Source organism: Gymnoscopelus microlampas (genome assembly GCF_963454915.1).
Source record: "Gymnoscopelus microlampas genome assembly, chromosome: 19".
In the NCBI taxonomy this organism is placed as follows: Eukaryota; Metazoa; Chordata; class Actinopteri; order Myctophiformes; family Myctophidae; genus Gymnoscopelus; species Gymnoscopelus microlampas.
Window position 1 is genome coordinate 7,174,046 of NC_139956.1, and position 27,500 is coordinate 7,201,545.

At 41.1% G+C, this 27,500-nt stretch overlaps 1 protein-coding gene across 2 annotated transcripts in view; it reads left to right on the forward strand.

Moving 5' to 3' along the window:
- Positions 1-27,500, forward strand: part of LOC311034776 (circularly permutated Ras protein 1) — a 32,592-nt gene that overhangs the window by 314 nt on the left and 4,778 nt on the right. The window contains exons 1-16 of one of the 2 annotated variants that reach the window (XM_084042756.1): positions 1-130; positions 1,397-1,454; positions 2,042-2,119; positions 3,896-4,126; positions 9,727-9,798; positions 9,880-9,965; positions 10,482-10,703; positions 11,729-11,779; positions 13,193-13,282; positions 19,114-19,265; positions 19,393-19,474; positions 20,555-20,676; positions 20,887-20,971; positions 24,054-24,160; positions 24,806-24,918; positions 25,116-25,227. In XM_084042756.1, coding sequence (XP_083898882.1) covers positions 1,397-1,454; positions 2,042-2,119; positions 3,896-4,126; positions 9,727-9,798; positions 9,880-9,965; positions 10,482-10,703; positions 11,729-11,779; positions 13,193-13,282; positions 19,114-19,265; positions 19,393-19,474; positions 20,555-20,676; positions 20,887-20,971; positions 24,054-24,160; positions 24,806-24,918; positions 25,116-25,227 — 1,661 coding nt within the window. In that variant the 5' untranslated portion in view covers positions 1-130. The remainder of the gene's footprint in view (positions 131-1,396; positions 1,455-2,041; positions 2,120-3,895; positions 4,127-9,726; positions 9,799-9,879; positions 9,966-10,481; positions 10,704-11,728; positions 11,780-13,192; positions 13,283-19,113; positions 19,266-19,392; positions 19,475-20,554; positions 20,677-20,886; positions 20,972-24,053; positions 24,161-24,805; positions 24,919-25,115; positions 25,228-27,500) is intronic. The other variant, XM_084042757.1, reaches the window with a different exon arrangement.

Here is a 27,500-nt window from a genome sequence, read left to right on the forward strand (position 1 = left end):
TCACTGTGTTGCGGTGTGATTTGTGTGTGTGTTGTGTGTGTGTGGACCTGCTGTGCCGATCCAAGAATTTGTGATTCTCTGAGAGCTGATCTTCTAACTGAGACGTTAGAAACTGATCATCTGAAATGCAGTAAGTAGGAAAATACACGTGTATTAACACACACACATTTTGCAACTGTGTTTGTGTGTCTGTGTGTGTGTGTGTGTCTGTGTGTGTGTTAGACAGATCCAGTATATACTGTACACCGTTGACTAATGAGTTATTACTTTTACTGGTCACTTTCACTTCTGTTCAGTTATAATTGCTTCTTTAGATACCTGACCTGAAATTCACAGATTTTGTACCATGTCCAGAACCACAGGGCCAGCATTTGAATACATGTTCTGACCTGCATTACAACAAATACTGGTGTACAAATACTTCTAAAATGTCCAAACTAAGCAGAACTTACTTTGGGGCCCAGAATTGATAATCTTATTAAATCGATAAGTTGGATTAACGGTTGCAGCCCTATAGTGTTTTCCACATTATGCAGTTTCACATAGGAAATAATGATATGCACGGTTTCAGCGGGCCACCTGTTTTACAGACCTGTAACCAAAACATGTGGTTATATATGTTCACGCCAACAACGCATAGCAAACCACCAGGAAGTTGATGTTTTTGGTGTGGTGTTGATCTCACTGTCAGTGGTGGAAAAAGTACTCGCATCTTTTACTTAAGTAAAAGTATCAATACTGCAATGTGGAAGTACTCTGTTACAAGTAAAACTTTAATGTACTTAAAGTACCAAAAGTAGAAAGTACTGATTGTGCAGAATGTCCCGTTTTGCAAGTTTTCAAATGTATTAAATGTATAAGAATATTCTGAAAATAGCAGATCTACAAGCTGTGAGCTTGTAGATCGGCTATTTTCAATTGGCCAAAAGGTATATAGGGCTGAAGTGGATAATGTATGTTTTGTAATAATAATAATCAAAATCTACAAAGTAACTAGTAACTAAAGTCTCTCATCGTCTGTCTCTAAGAGGAGACCTTGAACCATGAAAGAGCTCTTGTTCGAAAAAAACGTCTTGTCTCCAGATAAAATGTTCTTTTGTTTCTTCTTTTTTTTGTTACTTTTTGATGACGTTCATGAACTAAATATCCTGTGGCACAGGATGGTGCCTGCACAAAATGATTACACAGGCATTTCTATCTGCACCTGTATCATTTGATTAAACGGACTACTATCTTTATAGCAATATTATTGTATATAAGGTGGTTTGTCACATGTTCCAGATTCTAAATTAGCCATTGATTGTGTTCTGGTATCAATGTCTCTTACTCTGTTTCTCTCTCCTTCCCTTCCTTCTCTCTCTCTCTCTCTCTCTCTCTCTCTCTCTCTCTCTCTCAGATGGAGTTTGCCTGTAGTCATGTCGTGTGTAACTGGAGACCTGAGAGCATTAACGCAGGTAAATATCAATCCCACTGCTCGCATAATGTATTCATAAGGTCACTTCTCTCATAATGTATTCATAAGATCACATCCCTGTGTACAATATATATAATATAAAATCACCACTGAACCCTAGCATCCCTATTCTGGGCATGTCATAATAGGCGGTCATTCAACAAAAATAGCAGATCGGTTTTCAACGTATTGTGAGCTTGTAGATTTGTTTTCAACGAAGATATTTGGTGAAGCGGGAAAAAGGAGGGACCCACGTAAATATCCCTGGGGGACCCCAGTCAACTAACATGGGGCTTAGGTGTATAATTGGCTTCGGCACGTACAGTACAGTATTTGTAATATAATTCCTTTGTTTGTGATTAAGCTGAGTTAATAATGAACCCAGCATTTTCCCAGCATACACCAGTGTTTGTCCCACATTTTCCCAGCATACACCAGTGTTTGTCCCACATTTTCCCAGCATACACCAGTGTTTGTCCCACATTTTCCCAGCATACACCAGTGTTTGTCCCACATTTTCCCAGCATACACCAGTGTTTGTCCCACATTTTCCCAGCATACACCAGTGTTTGTCCCACATTTTCCCAGCATACACCAGTGTTTGTCCCAGACGGTCTGTGAATGAGCATCCATATGACAACAGAACCAGTGCTTTACATCAAGCAGGTAACTCTCTGCCTCCTCTCTGTGTGCATTTCTTGCCCTCATACTCTCTCTCTCTCTTTGTCTGTTTTTCTTTCTATACATTTTGTCTATAACTGTCCTTTCTGTCTCTCTGTCACTTATTCCTTCCTTCCGTCTCTCTCTCAGTCTGCCGTATGAACAGTGTTATTTGTCTGTGCGGTGAGCTGATGTCAGGGCCATTGACGACAACAGGAAAGTTTTTTTTGCAGCGTGCGTGTGTGCGTGCGTGCGTGTGTGTGTGTGCGTGTGTGTGTGTGTGTAAGTGTGTGCATGTACTGTAGGCATATGCTTAAGAAGGATGGACAGAAAAGTCAGATAGCGTAGGAAGGTGTGAAAACACACACACCCACACACACACACACACACACACACACACACACACACACACCATACATAGTGCAAACCACAATGCAATTCTTAGTACCAGACAACGACTAAATGTGCCTAAATTATTTCCATTATGTTCTGTCATCTCACTCACCCACACACACACACACACACACACACACACACACACACACACACACACACACACACACACACACACACACACACTTCAATTTCTTTATTTGAGTCCACGTTTATAAAATACATTACAAGGGCACAGATATGTTTCAGTTGCTTCTGATGTCCCACACACAGGAAACAACATGTGTCTCAGTGCTTAAATCCAAACAACATCCAGAATGTAAACAACAAATGTGCATGAACTTATTCACAGTCAACACATTGGTCATACACTTACAGTCTGCCATATTACCAGCACCGGGGGAAGAGTTATGGGTACAGGAAGCACCTTCTCCTCCAAAGAGATCGACTGCCTATAATGGAGGAGATTGAGCAATATTTTGCAAGCTGCTCTGCCTCACACACACACACACACACACACACACACACACACACACACACACACACACACACACACACACACACACACACACACACACCAGTGTTGATTTCGTCGACTAAAACTGATGACAAATGCTCGTCGACTACCTTTTTTCACTGACAAAAACAAAATAAAAACTAAGCTATGATGAATAAAACTATGATGAAAAATATTGACAATTTCGTCAACAAATAAAAACTAGAGACTAAAATGTTAGTGAGGGACTAGTGGAGAAGAGATCCAGTAGAACTAAAAAGACAAGTCATTTTATGTTCCGTTGCGCTCGGGTGTTGTGCTCTGAAAATAGCAGATCTAAAAGCTCACAACGCGTCGCGATGCGTGGTGAGCTTGTAGATTGTCTATTTTCGGCATGCAGCTAAGTGAATTCTATTTCGATTCTAGTCTATTTCGATGCCATCAAGGACCGCCAAAATATTTTTTTGCAGACAAAATCAACTGTAGATTTAGTCGACTATAATCTTAACTAGACTGAAACTAGACTGAAGCTAAAACGTTTTGGATGACTAAAATATGACAAAAACTAAATGAAATGTTATTCAAAAGACTATGACTATAACTAAATCAAAATTTGCTGTAAATCAACACTGACACTGACACACACACACACACACACACACACACACACACACACACACACACACACACACACACACACACACACACACACACACACACACACACACACACACACACACACACACACACACACAGTGTCACAGGTTGCAACTCACTTGTTCATCATATGTTGTGCTTATGTTTACTCTGTATTTGTTATCTAATGTAATATAAAGGAGAACAGGTGGTAAACCTGTCATAGTAAGTGGTCAAGTCTCTGTTTTGTTTTTCAGAGCCTCCTCCTCTGCCCCCTCGACACATCAATCCCCAGAAACAAACGCGCCGAACCTCCACCACCACCATCCCTCCTCCACCCTCCTTCAAACCACCACCACCCCCTCCTCCTGCTCCCTCTGCACCACCTGCTCCTTCTGCTCCACCTGCACCATCTGCTCCACCTGCACCATCTGCTCCACCTGCACCTCCCCCTCGCTCCACCCTCGTTCCTCCTCTACAGTCAAAAGGTGAGTGTCCGTCTGTCTACACTCTACAGCATACATGGGCAACTGGCGGCCCGGGGGCCACATGCGGCCCCCACCTTCACTTAATGCTGCCCACAGGTTAATATCGGATTATTACTGATATATTATTGATTTCAGCTGTTGCTATTCTAAACATGACCCGCTTTAATTACTTCAGTCTATATGTCTGTCTGTCTGTCTGTCTGTCTGTCTATCTGAGTTAACGTAATTGCAGTGGTGTAAAGTTTATTAAGTACATCTACTCAAGTACTGTTTCTGTTTGGTCTTGTTTTTGATATGAATATTGATGTGAAAATTAAATTATACTGTGATGTGTCTCGACGACACTGCAAATGAGGGCAACCTCAATGTCTTTCGAGAATAAATGAAGGTTTGAAATGAAATGAACTGTACTTAAGTACAATTTTGAGGTATTTTTACTTTGCTGGAGTATTTCCAACTTTCAATACTTGTACTTTTACTCCACTACAATTATTTGACAACTTTAGTTACTAGTTACTTTGTAGATTTTGATTATTATGACAAAACATTCACTACCCACTTCAGCCCTATATACATTTCAGCCATTTGAAAATGCCCGATCTACAAGCTCACAATGCGACGCATTGTGAGCTTGTAGATCTGCTATTTTCAAAAGATTTTTTATACATTTTATACATTTGAAAACTTGTGAAATGGGACATTCTGCACAACGAGAACTTTCGACTTTTGGTACTTTAAGTACATTGTGATACCAATGCTTTTACTTTTACTTAAGTAAAACATTTGAGTACAGTACTTATTCCTCCACTGGTTAGCGGAATTGAGCAGAAGCCACAGATAAGGTTTACTTCGACGTTAAAAGTAAGGGGGATGTGGTTTAATGTTATCAGTTAGGCGTTTAACTTGATGATGAGTTTGATTCTGTGTCACAGCTAGGAATAGTAGCTGTGAGTCGCGCATATTGTTCAAGTGTGAGTCCATATGCTAAACTCAAAGTAGTCTTTATTCGCCTGTAAAAAAAAAAAACTCTGTGAAAGAGCACATATAGGCAAAATCTTTTAGCCGAAAATAGCCGATCTACAAGCTCACACTGCGTGAATCTTCTATGTTTGCATAATGTTTGCTTAGTTATTATGACATGCCCAGAATAGGGAAGCTAGGGTTTGAGTGATTAAGTCAGTGTCTTTTTATTTCTCTGCCTGACCTCATGCTCATGACCCCAGGCGTATTCTAATCTAAGATATTGTTACTGACTTTACTTCTGCAGAAGTCATTTCATATCATTTCAAACCTTTATTTATACTCGAAGGACATTGAGGTTGCTCTCATTTTCAGTGTCGTCGAGATACATCACAGTACAGTTTCATTTTCACATCAATATTCATATCAATGATAAGATAAAACAAAACGGAAACAAAACAAATACAGAAATGTTCCCCTATATCGTGTGATATACAACACAAATTTAAAAGCAGTTGCAGACACTTGTGGGTAGGTCTGCAATCAAAGATTCAAATTGACCGTATGTTATGGGGGAACAGATCTTACATTTAAGCTGTAGGTCATTCCAAGTGGTTGGGGCACTAAAACAAAAGGCTGTTTTCCCCAGTTCAGTCTTTACTTTGGGGACCTTTAGCGTGAGCCAGTCACTGGAGCGTGTCCTATATGTTACAGGATTCCAATCCAGCAGAGATTTAATATACAATGGTAAAGTCCCATCAATTGCCTTAAAAATAAACAGGGACCAGTGTTTGTTTCACCTGTCGGCCAAGAAAGGCCAACCCATCATATCAGGATGCAGTGATGAGTGCTATAGTGCAGTGGTTCTCAAACTTTTTCATGTCAAGGACCCCCAAAATGATATGTATTTGGCCGCGGACCCCCATCTCAAAAATGTTGTTCCAGGGAAGCAAAGATTTAAGTTAAAAATGTCCACATAAAAATATATATATTCAAAGATTTGCACACATTTTCACGATTCTTCAAAAATAGCAGATCTACAAGCTCATAGCGCGGCACTCGGTGCCGCGCTATGAGCTTGTATATCTGCTATTTTTGAATAGCCAACGTATAAAAGGTTAAAATTATTGTGATGCTATATTAACACATTTTACTGGGGACCCCCTGGTACCCCCTCAAGGACCCCTGGGGGTCCCCGGACCCCACTTTGAGAACCAATGCTATAGTGTTCACCAGATACAAAGCGCAGAGCAGAATGATAAACTGTATACAAGGGCTTGAGGACAGAAGGAGCCCATAAATGACATCTCCATAGTCCAACACAGAAAGAAAGACTGCTTCAATAACCCTTTTCATACATGCCATTGGGAAACTAGCTCTGTTCCTGTAAAAAGGCAAATCTTTTTTGCCTTAGTTTTTTTACAGGCAATTTTGTCTATATGGCATTTCATGTCTATATGTCCATTTGGAATAGCTGCTCATGTTTATTCTCATCCTGAGATTCTGACTCTGGTATATTAGGCACAAGACGGTGACGATTCCTCCTCAGTGGCCCTTGTGCCTCCATCCATGGTTGTCATTGTGCCTTCTTGTGCTTTTGCGTCAGTGATGCAAACACGGTCTTCAGGTTGCTTGAAACATTCTCCTTCTCCTTAAGATGGAGCGCTTGCAGGTCTGGGAGAGCCGGCTGCGAACATTTTATGAGCGGTAGGCAAGGGAATGTATACTGTTAACCGTTACCCAGAGGTGTGGCTCTGTAGGCCCGTAGGCATGATAAGGATCTTTGGCCCTTTTAAGGTTTGGATGGCGTGCTCTGCCTTGCCGTTACTCTGGGGAGTGGGGACATTTATAAGGCCACTGGTCACATCACATGTTCAAAGCCATAGTCAACCGCAAACCCCTTCAGCTCAGGTCCACAGGATTGGGGGGCCAGATTGTCACTAGGATGCTGTGCCGTCATGCAAACATCGACTTCAGGTGAACGATGTCATTGTTGGGCTGAGCTGCACTATTTCAATATATCTAGAGAAATAATCTACCACTATTAAATACAGTATTTACTGTGTGAATAAGTGAGCAGTACACATGTGATTATATGGGCACTTTTCCTAATAATGATGAGGCAATCAGACAATCCGGTACAACTTCCCCTTCTTGAGACCTCCGACTTCCCCGTAACTGACAACAATGACCTCAATGACACACCAATCATAGGTCACTAGGTCATTTAGTGCACTGTTCCATGGAAGAAAATATTCACTTCCTACGTTACTAAATGCATGGTCAGGGACCACATGCAAGTAAAGTAAAAGTACCTAAAAAATGTACTTACGTACAGTACTACAGTAGTAAATGTACTGTTCTGGCCAGCCCTCCTCACAGTATTTCATGACTGCATGATGCAAATACTGTCAACATACATCCGCTCGCAAAGCTTAGTCACTTGTATGTGATGATATAGAAAAGATATTATAGGGTTAGTTATTTGCGTTTAAAACCAGAATACTGCCTGCTTGAATCCACATACTGCACATTTATGAATCGAATGAGTGAAGGTATAGAGCACCGAAGTCTGACGTAATTTACACATCCTACCTGGTTTGTGTTTTTCCACCCCCATTCTGAATCCCATAGACGTGTTTAATATCGCGTCAAATAAGCAGTGGTGGACAGTAACGGAGTAAATGTACTCGAGTACTGTACTTGAGTACAGATTCTGAGGATCTGTACTTTACTTGAGTATTGGATTTTTTTGATACTTATTACTCTTACTTGAGTACATTTCCTCTTACATTTCCTCTTACTTGAGTACTTTATAGCCATAAAGTACTTTTAAGCCCACTCCACATCCACAACAATGTTTCGCCATGCAAATTGCCATGCAACTCTTTGCAACATGGAACTACTTGCAACTACTTGCAACCATTACCCCAATGGCAGTTGCAAGGAGTTGCATTGGTGTGGTTGACCTTAAAGGTTTCATGACGTTCAGTTTTACCACACATTAAAAGTCTTTGTCATGGCCTGGGCCGTGGCGTTGCGGTCCAGGCACCCTGGTTGAAATCCCTTAACAGACAGCGTGCCGCGGGTTCGCGTCCCGTTCCCGACGGCCTTTGCTGCGTGTCTTCCCCCATCTCTCTCCCCATTTCCTGTCAGCCTACTTTCACTATCCCTCTCCCAATAAAAAAGCTATAAAAAGCCACAAAAAAAAATCTAAAAAAAAAAAAAAAAAGTCTTTGTCATGGTCCTTCAAACGTGTATAGAAAGGTTTAACAAAAAAATCCACTCCTTTGATCCATGGCAGGTGTTTTTCTCTCACATTTCTAAAGCCTTTTCAACTGCAATGAAAAAAGAAATCTTTGCCTGCGGGTGTCGCTGGTGAGGGATTTTGCCTGTCAATCATCGCCTCTGCTCCGCCCCCCCAAAGGAAAGGATAGGGGAGGGGAGGGGCGAGGAGGAGAGTGGGCGGGATTAATCGACAGTGACCTCACTGTCGAAGGGCCAAGCTCAGATTACTTTTCAGCCTAATTATTCAGAAAACCCCAGACCACAGAAAATCCACTGAATGTTCAAAGTTCAGACTTTTTGGTTGTAATTGAGGTCATAAAACACCCAAAAAAACATAAAAAATAAAAAAAATGAAAATGAATGTCATAGAACCTTTAAAACAGTTTTGTTGCAAGGAGTTGCGACTAGTTGCATTGGCGCGGTTTGGTCTTTAGGTTGGCTGTTTTTTTTTCTTCCCTAAAATGCAATTGGCCTAACTTCTGCTCTCACACTAGCCGTGTTTCTGTCTTCCCCCTCTGTTCGCCTCTTTGTTATCTTAAGTATTTAGTTCTGGTTCCTCAGTCATTTCTATGTTTTTATAGGTGTTTCTGAAGGCTTTGTATAACGTCTACAAGCAAGCACATCAGTGCATGCAGTGCAGGTGGTTTCAGAGAGTTACAGTACTTCTCTGAAACAAGAGTTACAAGGTCCTATAAATTCATTGTGAAAACATTACAGCAATTCATTGATATCAAAATTAAGAAATGTACATCTACTTTTACTTTTACTTGTACTTTAAGTATTTTTCAAAGCATGTACTTTGGAATACTTAAGTATGTTTAAAAGCAATTACTTTTTTACTCTTACTTGAGTAACATTTTGACTGAGCTACTTTTACTTATAGTGGAGTAAATTTGACCAAGGAGTGTCTGTACTCTTACTCAAGTACTGGGGTCGAGTACTTCGTCCACCTCTGCAAATAAGAACTGTGTTCCAAAAATAAACAAATAACCCCGGCGGTTTGACTCATATGGATATGAAGCATCAACTGACGGTGAGAAAACGATAGTTACTTCCGCCAAATTAGTTACATTTTTGCCAGAAACAGACTGTATCAAATATGAGTGAGTGACTATCATAAACGATACAGAGGCACCTCCCAGACAATATCGCAGAGACAGTTTGTTTATTTTTGGACCACAATTCTTATATGAGACGATTCTAAGATGACCCAATGTTATTCTCCATAGAGAAATGACTTTACGAACCAGGGGATGAACGAGTGACGTCAGGACTTCTGTACTCTATAGTGTGTTTTTTTATTTGAAGCTATCAGCCATGCATTCTAATGTTCCATCCATTCCTCCATGAAGGTCAGAGCAGGCTGAAGGCCAACGTCAACGTGGTCTCCCTCAGTGTTGGAAAACTGGTGGACATCAGCAAAGGTGAGAGAGAGACACACGCACACACACACACACACACACACACACACACACACTTAGGTCCACTGTTCTTCCTCTGCTCAGCCTCAGGTATCCAGAGTTGTCAGCGCCCGGTGAATTGTGGGAAATGTAGTGCTGCCCTGTCATCTGTGAGTTCTACACAGATCAATGTGAGTTTAAATCCATCCATATCTGTTTCATTTGGCATGTTTTTGACAGTTCTGTCTTACTTTTGTTTTCAACCAGTGTTGATTTTGACTGTAAATTCTGTATAGTTTTAGTCCCATTTTAGTCATCTTAACACATTGAGTGCCAGAGGTTTTTAAAAGGGTACAGCCAGTGCTGGCTGTTTTTAACCATTTTTGTACCTTTTTCAAGTAGTCACAAAATATTTTCAGTGATCACCGTCCTCACGGTGATCCCCTCATTACACACACAGGGGTCTCGTAGAATCGGGGGGGAAATTAAAAACATTCGGTAATCCGTTCCATAGTTGCAGCCAGTTGAAAATAGTCAAAAATACATGTTTTACTTTTAGTCTAGTTTTAGTCGACTAAATATTAAAAAGATCAACTATTTTCGGTCTAGTCAACGAACATGCTTCGTCATAGTTTTAGTCAACGAAATCAACACTGTTTCCAACGATGTCACGAGAGACAGCCTCTCCTCTCCTCTCCTCTACACAGGTGTGGTTGTGTGAGTTCTGCGGTACAGAGAACACTCTCTCTCCAGACAGCTGTAGTGCTGACCCCTCCAGGCTGGGCCCTCGGCTGGGTGCGTTCCGGGGCCCCCGGGGCCGAGACGTGCTGTACCTGCCCACCCCGGTGGACGACGACTACCAGAACCTGGAGGACAGTGTGATCGTGTTCTGTGTCGATATCTCTGGAAGCATGAGCGTCACTACTGAGGTATAGTCACTACTGTTTGTGCTCCTATTACCAAAACGTGTGCGGGCAAAATGTCCCCATAAGTATAGAACAGGGGTCTTCAACAGGGCGTCTGGGACCCCTAGGGGGTCCTCAGAGGTACTACAGGGGGTCCACCAAATCATTGTGTGATAGGAACTTAGTTTTTTACACTTGAACTTGAACCCTAGTATCCCTATTCTAAGAAAATAGCTGATCTACAAGCTCACAACGCCTCGCGCTGTGAGCTTGTAGATCAGCTATTTTCGGCAAAGAGGGGGAAGAAGAGCAGACTAAGTACTGTACAGAGTGAAAGTTTACTAAGTATTGACGGGTTTAAGTGGTTATAAATGTCTGAAAATACACATTAACATGAATCCAACATCTACAAAAAAGCTTTAATCTGCAACACAATTTTATGCAATATATAGTGGGGGGTCCCTGTTTCATCTCTCTCTCAGAGAGGGGGTCCTTGGGCTGAAAACGTTGAAGACCCCTGGTATAGAAGAATTTGAGAAAGAGGGGCCCTATTCTTGCCAGTGCCTTATCCCTAAACTTCTTTGCCATTTTTTACTATTTTTAAAAACCTTTTCAAATAGTTCAAATAGCCAATCTACAAGCTCACAACGTGTCGATGTATCGGCTAATTGAAGTATTTGAAAATGTTTTTTGAATAGTAAAAAATGGCAAAGAAGTTTAGGGATAATGGGTAAGGCACCGGCGAAAATATGGCCCATAGACTAAAGTTATAGGCTTACAGTTGGGAAAAGATTCTGGTTGGGATTAGGATTAGGCTTTAGGGTTGGAATTATGCCTGATTTGTACTTACTGTAGTTGCACACTGGTGTCATGCGCTGTAATACAAACGTGTGTGTGTGTGTGTGTGTGTGTGTGTGTGTGTGTGTGTGTGTGTGTGTGTGTGTGTGTGTGTGTGTGTGTGTGTGTGTGTGTGTGTGTGTGTGTGTGTGGATCCTAGAGCAATGTGAAGCCTGTAACTCTCACCTCACAATTGTCCTTGCTGTCAACAGGTTACCCCCGGCAACAGCATGAGGTCGGCAACCTACATATCCAGACTACAGGTGAGCGTGTGCGCATGGACACACACACGTGCGCGCGCACGAGCGAGCGTGTTAACTAGACCCTCCAGAAAAATGCGATTATGCAATCGCATAATTTACCGCATAATCAGCAAAATGGCGCATAATTATGCGGGGTACATTTTTTTCAAAAATGACGCATTGCATCGCATCGCATAATATGCACATCGCATCCCATAGCATTGCATAATATGCACATCGCATCACATAATATGTGCATCGTATCACATATTATGCGAAATATACAGCGCATATGCAACTTTGCACATATTTTGCAACTTCACGCAATTTCACAGCATAAAATCACATAAAAAAAAACACATATTTCATCGCATAATCAATGATTTTAGCCCACATAATCAAGGATTTTAGCCCACATAATCAAGGATTTTAGCCTGCATAATCAAGGATTTTAGCCCACATAATCAATGATTTTAGCCCACATAATCAAGGATTTTAGCCTGCATAATCAATGATTTTAGCCCACATAATCAATGATTTTAGCCCACATAATCAAGGATTTTAGCCTGCATAATCAATGATTTTAGCCCGCATAATCAAGGATTTTAGCCCACATAATTGATTGATTGATTGAATATTTTATTAGGCAAAAAATGTAAAACAACACATTTACATTTAAAATACTTTGTCTAACAGGTCCGTTCATAAAAGTCCTTGCGGACTTGTTTCCAATGAGGGCCTTGGTATTCAATTCATAGACATATATAGTGGCATCACAGTTCGAATATCATTACACAAAGAAAATAAAAATAAAACAGCAAGAATATATATATATCTATATATATATATATACATATATATATATATATATATATATATATATATATATATATATATATATATATATATATATATATATACATACATATATACATACATATAATACTATGTACAACAAAAGAAATTAAAAAAAAAAAAAAGGGGGGGGGGAAGATATGTACAAGAACAGGGGGGGGGGGTCGGCTGTCTAATGGGAAAATGGTACTACCTCCTCTTTTGGCCTCCTGAAAGGTGATTTTTTAAGGCTCTTTTAAATGATTTTAGCCCACATAATCAAGGATTTTAGTCCACATAATCAAGGATTTTAGCCCACATAATAAAGGATTTTAGCCCACATAATCAAGGATTTTAGCCCGCATAATCAAGGATTTTAGCCCGCATAATCAAGGATTTTATTTTTTTCTGAAGGGTCTAGTTAACATGCTGTTATGATATTGTGTATATGATGTGATATTTGAGTTGTTCCGTTATACCATTTTAACGGACATCTGCCAGTGCCAGCTAATCAGAAGTGTATGTGTTGTGTATGTTATGTTTTTGTGTCCATACCTACAGTATATCATAATGCTAAACTGACAGTTGTTGTATTTTCAGGGCATCCAGGATGCCCTCCAGAGGGCGCTACAGTCTCTGCTCCAGAGCTCCCCTCACAGGAGAGTGGCGCTGGTGACTTTCAACGATGAGGTAGGATGAATGAAGGGTGGGGTGCTGTCTGTGGGACAGTGGTCCCCAAGCTTTCACTGGATCAGGGCCCACTGGAAAATCTTGAAAGCATTTGCAAGCTTGTAAAGAAAAGAAATACCATGATTTTGGTTATAAGCCCATAGTCGTGTGTGTGTGTGTGTGTGTGTGTGTGTGTGTGTGTGTGTGTGTGTGTGTGTGTGCGTGTGTGCGTGTGCGCACGTGTGTGTGTGTGTGTGTCAGTCACAGAGAGACAGAAAGAGAGAGAGAGTTTTACACGTGTGTATGTTGTGTGAGGGTTGACAGCCTAGCAGAATGACATTCTTTAGACGTTGTTGACACTTGACAGCAGAGACTGTCTGCCTAAATCACAGTCATTGGCAATCTAATGACCCTGAGCCCACACACCCCACTCATTACTGCAGCTGTTTGTCAAAGACAATGCATGTACATCACTGCAGCTGTCGTGCAGAAATGCACTCGGATACATTTACAGTATATGCACGTGAGCTGGGTTCACATGCAACTAACATGCACACACTACACATGCTTTTGCACTCAGTACAATAATACACATACACACTGAGCAGTACCTATGTTCTTACTTTGTGCCACAAACACACAAGCTTACAAATGCAGCCGTGCGCGCGCACACACACACACACACACACACACACACACACACACACACACACACACACACACACACACACACACACACATCCAAAAGTAATCAACAAACTATACTATAAAAACTGATCAAACATTGGCCAAATTGTCAAATAATATAAGAAAGAAGCAAGAATTGTGAAAATAGCCAGCGCTAACTAACTAACTAGAAACACATACAGCACAGAAAGAGAGTGGGCAAGTATATTAGTCATATACACCATACGGTACACTATGGACATAATTATTGTCACATCCGAATCCCCCAGCTATGTATTATTATTCATAAGCTATACTGTCAGTACTGTAGCAGCATAACTAGGGCAGTCTGCAGTCAACAGTGAGTTTAACCGGTTCACATGTCAGAAGCATGTCAGGTGTGTTGCGTTGTCTCTGCAATGCCACCGGTCCAGGTCAGTATAGTTTCCAAGCAAGCTTTGCTTTCTTGGAAAAAAGAGAAGGGAAGAGGATAAATCCAACTTCACGTTTGGCTGCCATCAGTCATGTACCATAACCTACTGTAGGTCAGGGGTTCTCAAACTTCTATTGGCGTCAGTATCCCCATTCCCTCCTGATTTCTGAATCCAAATACCACCTTTTCCCATCTACAACGTAGCATAGCAAACTGGAAGAGAATACCATAGCTCAGTGGTTCTCAAACTTTTTCATGTCAAGGACCCCCTAATTGACACTTATTACCCCGCGGACCCCCATTTGAAAAGATAAGCCAGGGACTCCAATAAGAGAAGGTTTTTACGGCTCTCTAGCAGTGATTCTCAACCATTTTAATTTCAAGGACCCCCAGTTTGACATGCATTAGGCTGCGGACCCCCATTTAATGGCATTTATACCTCTTATACCAATTCACATTTTAAAACCAATGTTAATTTAACTCTGAGAGTGTACAAAATGGAACCAAATGGACCCGTTAGGGTCCATTTGGTTCCATTTGTACACTCTCAGAGTTACAGACCCATAAGGGTCCATTTGGTTCCTGTCCATCATTTAGCTGGGGACCCCCTGGAACCCCCTCAAGTACCCCTGGGGGTCCCCGGACCCCACTTTGAGAACCAATGCCATAGCTAGTATAGTATATTGTCATGCTACACACACACACACACACGCACACGCACACACACACGCACACGCACACGCACACACACGCACACACACACGCCGCAAGAGTCAGTGAAGGTGAGAGATGTTCACACATTCACATGAGATCTCTATCTGACATGAGCTTTCTGTCTGACCCAGAATTCTAAGTATTTAGTTTCTTTTGTGACATTCTCAGAACTCAACAGGGGAATTTCATCATGAACACACACACACACACATCATTTGAAAAACCTTTTGTCATTTCCTCTGAAGCCAAATAAATCTTGCGACACATTGGGAGAGATGGTAGATTGGCTATTTTCACTAATTGTCGTTCCACGAAATACAGTACACACAAAGTTGAGAACAAGTTAAGTAAAAAAATAAAAATAATCTGACAACAAACGTGTCATTGTTTTAGTCGGTGTTGATTTTGACAGCTCATTTTTATTTAGTTTTAGTCAAAGTCTTTTGAATAAAATTCCATTCAGTTTTAGTCATATTTTAGTCATCTGAAATGTTTTAGTTTTTGTCTATTTTTAGTCGACTTAAAGGTAGGGTAAGTGATTTGCGTTGGTTAAAATAATTGTTAAATAGCTCTATATTCTGATAGTACTCATTGCTATAGAGTGTTTTTTCATTATTAGGAGTCTCCTTGTCTCTCCACCTCTGTATTAAACAGAAAATGCATTTTCGTTTCAGTTTCAGTTTCATTTCCAATTTTGTCCAACCAGGACAGAGAACTCAAACAGGATACAGATTAAACAAGTGAAATTGGAAGTGGTGACACTAAGAAATGAGCATGCTAAATTGGAACTTTGGTCGACTAAATCTACAGTTGATTCAGTCGACTAAAATGTATTTTGGCGGTGCCTTGATGGCGTCGTAATGGCTGATTTTACACTTGGTTGCATGCTGAAAATAGCAGATCTACAAGCTCACAACGCGTCGCAGTGCGACGCGTTGTGAGCTTGTAGATCTACTATTCTCAAACTCAACACCCAAGCGCAACCAAACATAAAATGACTTGTCTTTTAGTTCTACTGGATCTGTTCTCCACTAGTCGCATTAAACATTTTAGTCTAGTTTTTATTTGCTGACGAAATTGTCTTGTTTTAATCATCGTAGCTTAGTTTTTATTTAATTTTGATTTCGTTTTCGTCTGTGAGAAAAGGTAGTCGACGAAATCAACACTGGTTTCAGTGTCTTCTGACATCAGACATTCAGCTTTGAATCATGACTGCATTCATTTCACTTTAGCTTTTCCTGTTATCAAAGTATGTTTGTGAATCATGGTTCCTGTGATTCATGTTAGTGTTTTTAGTAAGGCTGGTCCCATTGTTATTTACATCCAGTCTTCTATCTCAACCTTTCAGTGAATTAGCCTTGATCAAGATTATATACGTTCTCAGACATTTTGCCCGTATCAAGATACAAGTCTATTATAGTGAGACACATATGAGTTGTTGGCAGTTTCCCACTGATGACTGACAACTGAGTCACTGTTATTGTTTGCCCAGACAATTTTTCAGGCTTACATTTGTGAAGATTGCATACATTCTTACACCTATTAAGTCATCCAAATCAGTGACTGTGACTTTGAGACAGAAGTGTTTTCTTCAGTAAGTCTGTTTCCATTGTTATCAGTAAGTGAGTCATTTCTTCCTGACTGAACATTATCAACGAAGCCAAAAAGTATATTTTTAGTTATACCTTTTCCTCTGTAATCCCCCCCTCCCTCCCCCACCCTCAGATTTACATTTCTGCAATGATGCACTCTATGACTCGAAATTGCAAGCTCAAAATAACTGAAAAATGTCCATTGTTCTCTTGACTGAGTTTTTAAATTAATTTTGTATGTACACTGAAACATGCCTAACATACCAGGAAATTGATTGTTATAGCAAAAATAGCCCTAAACCACATATCATAATGAGCTATTTATTTTTATTTAGATTGTGTTTTGTGAAATTCTTTAGAAATGTTTTAGTACATTTTTATAACATCTTAGAACTCTCTATAATGTGTTCTATAATGTCATGCCCAAAATAGGGACGCTAGGTTGAAAGTGGTTAAACAAGGTGTGTATCATAGTTAGACCATAGCCTGTCATGGTTTGGCATCGTGAACCTATTCAATGGACTCATAGCAGGGCTCTGTGCTAAAAGCATGCTTATAAGCAGTGGTGGAAAATAACTAAGTGAATACTTACAAGTACAATTTTGAGTTACTTTTTACTTTACTAGAGTATTTCCAATTTGCAATACTTTTACTCCACTACATCTCAGAGGCAAATGTTGTACTTTCACTCCACTACAATTATTTGAAAACTTTAAATTACTAAATTATAAAACATACATTAACCACTTAGCTTGTATTATACCTAGGTTATTTGAAAATCGATCTACAAGCTCACGTCGCATCGCAACGCGTTGTGAGCTTGTAGATCGGCTATTTTCAAACATTAGTACACTTTTACTTTTGTTACTTTAAGTATATTCTGATGCCAATACTTTCGTACTTTGCTCAAGTTACGTAACATTTTGAACACAGGCCTTTTACTTGTAACAGAGTATTTTTATATTGCGGTATTGCTACTTTTACTTGAGTAAAATATCTGAGTACTTCTTCCACCACTGCTTAGTTTTAAGGTACATACTCAGCATAAGTCACATATATCCAGACCACATAGATCATCAGTGAACCAAACGTAAACATCTATTGGGTGTCTCTTGTTGCTACTGTATGCTATGTCATGGTGTTTCCCTCGTACAGTATGTTCTAACATACAGTCCCCTGTCTGTCCACCTGCGCTAAATATGTTAATCTGAAATGAGATGAGACAGTTTGTGTTTTGTTTTTTTGCTGTTTGTGTGTGTGTGTGTGTGCGTGTGCGTGTGCGTGTGCGTGTGCGCGTGTGTGTGTGTGTGTGTGTGTGTGTGTGTGTGTGTGTGTGTGTACACACACACACACACACATGTGAGAGAGAGAAACAGAGAGTGAAACATACTTGTTCAGTGTCATAATAAGGCCTATCAAGATGTCAACAACTTAGTTTGGAATATTACCACACACGCACATGCGTGTGCACACACATACCGTATACGCACATAGAGACTGTGGGAAAACTACTGTAAATGCGATTACATCTGTCGTTCAATTTGACCTTTTACCTAGATTCATTGCATGGCAGCACAGAATGGTTACCAGCTATATCCATTGTACAATGCAACAATTCCAGGCGACTTGATTCCTCACCTGAACAACAAATATCCAGAGCTGTGGCTCACCAGGCATTCTCTTTTTTGGGCAAGGTTTTTATGATGACGGGATTGTGTGTCATACAACTCTGAACATTTCTCTATTACAATTTACAATTTAGGCATTTAGCAGACGCTCTTAATCCAGAGTAATTTACAGTAAGCAAGGTAGACACAAGGAAATACATCAAATGCATAGAAATAGTATAGACTAGGTAAATCACAGGCAAACCAAGAACCTATCATCAGTCTAAACTAACAGTATAATATCAAAAGATTTATAATCTGTAAATTGAAACTATACAAACTATAGGATGCCAGGTCAATAAATGAACTTGGCATCTGTCTACAGCATTACAATGACATTTTAGCCTTTGCATAATCCTGCATGGTCGTCAAGGCTAGGGCAAGTGCTACGGGCTAAGGTGGAGTCTGAAGAGGTGAGTCTTGGTTGGGATTGGGAGTGAGTCTGCAGTTCTAATTGCTATGGGGAGTTCATTCCATAGTTTGGGAGCCAGAAGGGAGAAGAGTCTGGGACGTGTGGAGCGTTGTCCTGGTTGTTTTATGGAAGGTTCTGACAGCTTCCCTGTGTTAGCCGATCTGAGTGAGCGGGAGGGGTTGTAGGTTTGGATCAGGCTTTGAAGATATGGGGGTGCCATACCTTCGGTTGCTTTGAAGCGTCCGTGCCTGTAGCGATACGGCTTGGTGTCATCACCCCCCTTAGATGGCACACTTAGTGGATGATTGTTTATTTAGTATGTTGACCACATAATTACTATGTCCCTTCCTGTCCACCCATTTGTCCAGGTGGTGGTCTATGGGGACGGGACCGGAGAACCCATGAGGTTCAGGGACTGGGCACTGATTGACTACGACCATATATGGCAAGAGGGTGTGGCCCACAGCACACCGCATTGTATAGCGGAGTGCTACCAAGCGCTTCTACAAAGAGTCAAAGAGTGAGTGTGTTCTAACACATGTTTAGTCTGTCTGTCTGTATGTGTGTCTGTCTGTCTGTCTGTTTGTCTGTCTATCTGTCTGTCTGTCTGTGTGTCTGTGTGTCTCTAACCCTGTCTCCATGTCCAGGTTTAGAGACCACGGTGCCACCTGTCTCGGACCGGCTGCTCTGGTCTCCGTTGCCATGGCGTCCCGGTACCCAGGCTCAAAGGTAGGCAGATTTTTGTATTTTGTCATGCGAGCAGCACATGAACACAACAATGCAACTATGTCCTGTGCTCAGGTGGTGCAGGGGTAAAGTACCTGCCCACCAACACGGAGTCGAGGGGTTCCAATTTACCATGGTGCAGCCGGCTTTGCCGGGCGTCTATACAAACACAATGAACCCTTCGCTAGCTTAGCAACCATTGTTAAGCTGGCATATGGTCTGGTAGGCTTACGTCACCTAACGCAATGGTGACCATGAACCACTACCAGCAACAGATTCCCAGAATACAGTTGGGTGCTTTTCCCAAGCTGAAATCTGCAAGGCTGCATGGCTGTGTTGTTGAACACATACAGCTTGCTTAACGTCGGGAAAGTTACATGACTCACCCGCCCAGGTGGTGTCTAATACTAAGTAATCACCATAATCGTAACAAAATTCAGATTCACAGCGCTGCCTGTTACGGATTCCGCACGTTAAAGTATATGAATTCATTTCATTTGTTTGTCTATTTATTATCTGCTACTAGTCTTACGGTGCAGTACATTATAACTCCTGTTACAGTCATGGATCAACTTCAACCTGGTGTTTGCACTTTCTCCATATACGGTCCGTACATCTAGATAAACGTTCAGATTTCAAATATAAAGTGCTAACCCCATTTCCACAGATGTTACAATTATGCACGGGCCTTTCAGACGTACTCGTATATTCCGTATTGTTCAATAAAAAGCATTTTAATCCGGAGAACATGTCCACCGATCGGATTAACATGCTTTTTATTAAACAATACGGAAGATACGGGTACTTCTGACAGCCCGTACATGAATGTAACATCCGTGGCCATGGGGTAAGCACTTTATATTGGTTACTCTAAATTAAAAACAATGCTTTGTCCTGACCTGAGTTCACCTTTTACAGTAGGTCAGATCTTGTAAGCAGTGTTATTGTAATGTAATGCAGGCAGCGTTTTACACTAACAATCAGATTTTTGTTATCAAGTATATCACAGGTGTGAGATAAGGTCACAGGATGCAGAATTCTGGCTAATGGAGTTTGTAACTCAGTTGTATCATGTGTCCTCAGGTGATTCTGTGTACTGACGGCAGAGCCAACATCGGATTGGGAGCAATGGAGCAGGTTCCCTCCTCTTCCTCATCTTCTTCATATTTCTACAGAAAGCTGGCTCACCAGGCAGCTGTGAGCGGGTGAGGATGCACGCACACGCGTGTGCGTGTATAGGTGTAGAGGGAAAAAAGAGCAGCCCAGAAATAAACAAAAAAAGTTGAATCTGAAACACAATTTTATACAATATAGAGGGGGTCCCTGCTTCATCTCTCTCTCAGCTAGGGGGTCCCTGGCCTGAAAAGGTTGAAGACCCCTGCGGTAGTGTGTTGATGTGTCTCTTTGTCTTTCAGGGTGATAGTATCAATCATGACATTTGAAGGGACAGACTGTCGTCTGGTAGAGGTGGGCCTACTGGCAGACAGTACTGGAGGCCGGGTGAGACACATGCACACACACACACACACACACACACACACACACACACACACACACACACACACACACACACACACACACACACACACACACACACACCTGGCATCCCTATTTTGGACATGTCATTATAGGCACACATTTTCTAAATCTAATTTATTTTTTCAAATTAGCGCATCGCGATGCATTGTGAGCTTGTAGAGCGGCTATTTTTGGTACTTTTGCACGACACTGTCATACGAAGAAGTATAAACCAAAACATAAAAAGATGAAATATGAAGATACAAGATTCCTCCTCTCTTACTGTGAGTTACTTGTGACCTGAACTCAGACGGCTGTTCAACTGTTTTGAGGTCACTCTGTGACCTTGTTGTTGTTGACTCCAACTTTAAACCAATAGCCCAGATGACAGGAAGTGTATTAGTGTTTAGAAGCAACGGGGCATATTACATACTGTAGACCAAATACCTGTGATGTTAGCCGAATGTTCAGAGTAGGACAGATAAGGGACAACGTGTAGGACAACATGTCTGACCTGATAATCCTTGAAACTATTTGAATCACGTACTGTACTTTAAAAGCATTTGGAACACACAAGGCTCACTTCAATTCAGAGTAAGCTCTATTGATTTTATAGCATTTTGTAACATTGTATAAATGAAGTGCTGACTAACTAGTGTTGACTAAAACTACAGTGCCTGTTCAGAGTGCATTGGGCCTTCACAGCCGGCTGTCTGTGTCCGGTGCACGTGCGTGCATGTGCGCGGCGTATGCGTGCAGGGTACGCTGACATGCTTAGTATATCGTCGCTGTCGGGAAGAAACCTCTTATCTCCATATTCTAACTATTTGTGTTTTTTCTTAACTCATATACTGCCTAGAACGACTAAAACGACTTCTGTCCATAAGCCATGCCTGCCAAGAACGACTAAAACGACTTTTTAAAAAATTAAAAAAAATTAAATTTTTTTTTTTTTTTTTTTTGATTTTTTTTTTTTTTTTTGACCCAAAGACCAAGGAGATATGATTTTTCGAAGATATAGACTCCCATCCACTTCCTTGTTAACTTAAAACTTAAAAATTCTTTATCTCGGCTCCTGAGTACTTTTTTTTTTCAATGAAAAATCTTGGCGGTGTTCAAACGGGCCAGAAATAATTCTGGCAGTGAATGAGTTAAGTTAAAGGTTCTATGACATTCATTTTCATTTCATTTCATTTTTTATGTTTTTTTTTCTTTTTATACACGTTTGAAGGACCATGTCAAAGACCTTTAATGTGTTGTAGAACTGAATGTCATGAAACCTTTAACATCCTACTTGATCATACAACAGTGTCACACAAAAGTAGCAGATCCGCAAGCGTTTAGAGCTTGTAGATCTGCTACTTTTTATGCTTTTGAATTTAAATCCTGAAACGTAAGAGTTTTGGACATTTCCACCCGACAGAGACGATATTAGTGTAAATCAGACGTGTGCATAATGATCATGTGTCATAGGAGTACGGTCTCTTCTGTGATCTGCTTTCTCTCTGTGTCCGTGTGCAGAGTGTGGAAGAGACAGAGACATAGTGATCTTTATAAACTTGACCAATGAAACCAACGCTATCGTCACAACAATGTTGGTCTAAGAGACGCACTGGAAAATGTATGTTTTATATGCACTGATGATCAACTAGGATGCAGTAGAGTTGCACAGCTGTAGGCTGCAGCCGAGGGCTGTGAAGAAGAGTATAGTTCTGTACTGAGAATCTCATATGAATCTCATATGCCAGACGGATAACTTGTAGCCACATTGGCTAGTTCCACTAAACCAGTGGTTTTTAATTTCAAGGACACCATAACTCTGAGAGTATACAGTGTGCAGACCCGTAAGGGTCCATTTGGAACCCCCTCAAGGAACACAGAGGGTCCCTGGACCCCACATTGATAACCACTGCGCTAAACAGCCGGGTGGACATGTATATCCCATAGCTTGGAGGGACGGGCAGGTCTGAGATGAGAAATTCACAAATTGTTTGGCCTGCGTGTGTACATGATCATTTGATCATGATCACACACACACACACACACACACACACACACACACACACACACACACACACACACAGGCCAGGCGTAACAACGTAATATTGGCCCTGCCTTTGGCTTGGCAGAGATAATAGAAATAAATCCTTGACACAACAGTGTCTTTGTTCTGGAGGGTGGAGAGCATCTAATCAGGCTGGTCTGCCTACAGCACAGTAAGATCGTACTGATGTTTACTCTAGCGCGGTACAAACTGTCCTACTAATAAGAACCTGTTGATGGTGAGATCAGATACAGAGTACTACGGTACACGCTGTGCCATCTGAAATACATTCATGACCTTTGATACTACATAGACACAGACCTGACCCCACAATGTCACAGTAGCTCCCAATGGTCAACAGTAGAAGACTGTGGTTGTACTGATTTATTTTGCACTTTTGAGACAACACAAAAGACAAGATTTTTGTATTAAATTAGAAATTAAATTAATTAAGTGCAAGGAAGAGGCAGGAAACCCCAAAAGGGCTTATAAAAGGCCTCTAAGACAGTACATACAAACAGGGCATGGCTGATCTGGTTAGCCAACCTACGATAAACACCAGGATAGGAAAGTGTTATGTTTATTTTGATGTCTGTGCCAGGAATTGGTGTTATGAAAATGTTGGTCGTCTTTTTTTTTCTTTTCTTTTCTTTAGAACAGACAAACTTCCTTGTTCCTTGTTGTTTTTCAATTTGCATACTGTATCATTTTATTGAGGTAGCTAAAGAACAGATTACGTTTCTGACTGGGCAGTATTCGCTCTGGCAGATTCATCAGGTTTCCAGGCAAAAAAATGTTAATCTTTGAAAATGTTCACCTATAACGACATGCAGGCACAGCAGGTTAAAAGTGGCCATCCCACCCATGACCCAAAATTACATTATTAAACAAAATGCCAGACGCCAGAGGATTAAGCTTTTTTTCCCATTGACCTTTTTTTCTGCTGTTTTGTGTGTCTTTTCACCACCATCGTTTCCGCCTGCCGGTAAAACTCTGTCTCTCTCGCCCGCACACACACAGGTGAACATCGTCAACATTGGCACCGTGGCTACGGAGATCCAGTCTGCCTTGGCAGACAACATACTGGCGACGGGCGTCACACTAACTCTGTTAGCTCCAGATGGCATGTGAGTGAGTGGCAGGAAAACTGAGTAAAAATGTGGCAAACAGCTGGCATGTGTGACTCACCCAGTTGTCACAATGAAATCCAGAAGTTGCGGTCTGTCAGACAGACAGATTTTGTGCAAATCTTTTGAATATATATAATTTTTTAAAGTGAACATTTTTAACTCAAGTCTTTGCTTCTGGGGGTTCTACAAAATGTGTAGAACCCCCAGAAGCAAAGACATTTAATGTCTTCTAATACCTAACAGTTTTTTTGAAAAACATATGTTTCTATATCAGTGCGGTTCTCAAACTTTTTCATGTCAAGGACTCCCAAAATGATATGTATCTGGCTGCGGACCCCCATCTCAATATATTTTGTAATAGGGACCCCCAGAAGCAAAGATTTGAGTCAACATTTTTCCCTTTAAAAATATATATTTTCAAATATTAGCAAATATTTTCACGATAAAAAAAATGTGTGTGCAGTGCCGCGCTATGAGCTTGTAGATCTGCTATTTTTGAATAGCCAAAGACATCTTAAAATGACACCGATGCTTTCCTGGTCTTAATGATTAAAATACAATTTCTGAATATGCTCAATTAGTTATTGATTTCTCTTCCTCTCTCACCTTCTGTCTTTTCCTCTCCAATCCCCCCCTCTCTAGGTATTTTCCCTATGAGGATGACAGTAACCACAAGCTGGTCAGAGAGATAGGGAATGTAACAGAAGGACTAGAGATCACCTTCCAGTTTGCTGTTAAAGTGGACAGCGTGGACAGTAAGAGAAAACACACACACACACACACACACACACACACACACACACTTTGACTAATGTTGATGGCACGCAACAATGACCTTTGCTTATGACGGTATGAATATCCATGGATGTATATTATGTGTTTGCATCTGTTCGTTTCGGAATTAATTCTAGCCCCCATATTTTTGTGTGTGTGCGTGCGTGCGCGTCAACAGATTTCCTCCAGAGAGACAGACTGCCATTTCAGCTCCAGTTGAGTTTTAAGACCAGAGACCAACAGAAAGTCACCCGTGTCATCACTGAACAACGCAGAGTTACCACCGCCAGGTACGCACGCGCGCGCGTGTGTGTGTGTGTGTATGTGTTTCTGTGTACATGCATGCCATGCATATATGAGTGTGAACAACTGTGTACAGGATGTCTTAACATTTGGGAGAGGGCCAGGATTCAACAGGAGTGTCAACATCTTCCAATAACAGTATAAAAATAGCAATGTACAACAAAGTCATTGTACACAGGAACGATGACACAGCATCGTGAAAACAACACAGGTGGTGTGTCATCATCACCTGCTTAAATGTTACATCGTTGTTGTTAGATTGACCGAGCGGTCATGACCCGAAGTGAGGAGGCAGAGGCAGGAAATATATTAAATGCCACTTGGTGGGCCTTTATTCCAAAAAAAGGTTACAGTGTCCATAATATACATTCTAACAATAAAATCACGTGCTCTGGGCACATGTTGTTCTGACCAGCCCTATTACAGACTGGCATAGAAAGCAGCCTTTTATACTCCCCACCCTTAGGTGCTACTAGCCCCTTTCGGGACCCTGTTTACCTTTTTTGTATTTGGGAAGACGGTAACCAGGGTCCCTTGACGCTCAAAGCACTCTCTCTCATATTCGCGGGTACCACTGTCTCGTCTCGGGCTAATAGCTCGTCGCTTGGAAGTTGCAGAGATTTCTCAAAGGTACCAAAAAGAGCAATACTAAACCGCGGTTAATCTGCATTAATGCGCTCGGATCGGCGCTGCCGTTTAACATTTTTAATCATTTAGTAGCTAAATTTCCTCTCTCAAACAATGCTCCACTTCCCATGTCCCGCCTCCCCGCGGTGACTGACAAGCTGCGCGTCCTACGCATACCTCTATGGTCCTACGGTACTGCCTCTGATTGGCGAGCTCCTACATGCTTGCATGACAATCACAACGCGGGGAGGCGGGACATGGGAAGTGGAGCAGAGTGTGAGAGAGGAAATTTAGCTTTACTAAATGATTAAAAATGTTAAACGGCAGCGCCGATCCGAGCGCATTAATGCAGATTAACCGCGGTTTAGTATTGCTCTTTTTGGTACCTTTGAGAAATCTCTGCAACTTCCAAGCGACGAGCTATTAGCCCGAGACGAGACAGTGGTACCCGCGAATATGAGAGAGAGTGCTTTGAGCGTCAAGGGACCCTGGTTACCGTCTTCCCAAATACAAAAAAGGTAAACAGGGTCCCGAAAGGGGCTAAGGTGCTACCAACTACAGGGTTGCTCTATCATAATAATTTCCCATAAAACCCCCCCACATACCAAACACAGCAATATACCTACTATGTAAACCACAATATGACATCACTTAACTGATCTAAATGAACTACCATCCCCAAACCCCACAATAACCCACAAACATAACTATATAACATTTTCCCCACCCCTGGCACAATCCTATGTGATGGAACCCTCCCGGAACTATAAAAGCAGCTGTTGTTTCCCCGGGGACTCTTTTAATACTGCACCCTGGGAGTAGGAGACAGGAAAGGACAAGTAAGTTGTGAGAAACATAGCAATAACATTTATATTCTTAGAGCCCATAGCATAACTATTCTAACTTTGACATTTGTCTTTCACAGGTGACCCCTCCCCCGATGTCTGGAACACACATACATGGCAACAGATAATAAAGATTATAATTATAATCCATTACTTGTCTCCTACTCATTTCTCATGTGCAATATATACCTGTATAACTGTGTCCCCCCTGACAAGTACATGAACATATCTCAAAGTCCTGTAACGTAACGGAGATTAAGAGGATCTCCGTTACAGTTGTTCTCTCCTCTCTGACTTCATGTTTTCTGTCTCTGTTTTTATCCAGTGTTAATTTCATCGACCAAAACTATGACGAAAAATGTTCGTCGACTACCTTTTTTCAATGACGAAAACGAAATAAAAACTAAGCTATGATGACTAAAACTAAGACCAAATATATTGACAATTTCGTCAACAAATAAAAACTAGACTAAAATGTTAGTGAGGGAACTAGTGGAGAAGAGATCCAGTAGAACTAAAAGACAAGTAATTTTATGTTTGGTTGCGCTCGGGTGTTGCGCTCTGAAAATAGCAGATCTACAAGCTCACAACGCGTCGCGCTGCGACGCGTTGTGAGCTTGTAGATCGGCTATTTTCAGCACGCAACCAAGTGTAAAATCAGCCATCACGACGCCATCAAGGCACCGCCAATATACATTTTAGTCGACTAAATCAACTGTAGATTTAGTCGACTATAACCTCATGATATTTAGTCGACTAAAACTAGACTAAAACTAAAACATTTCAGA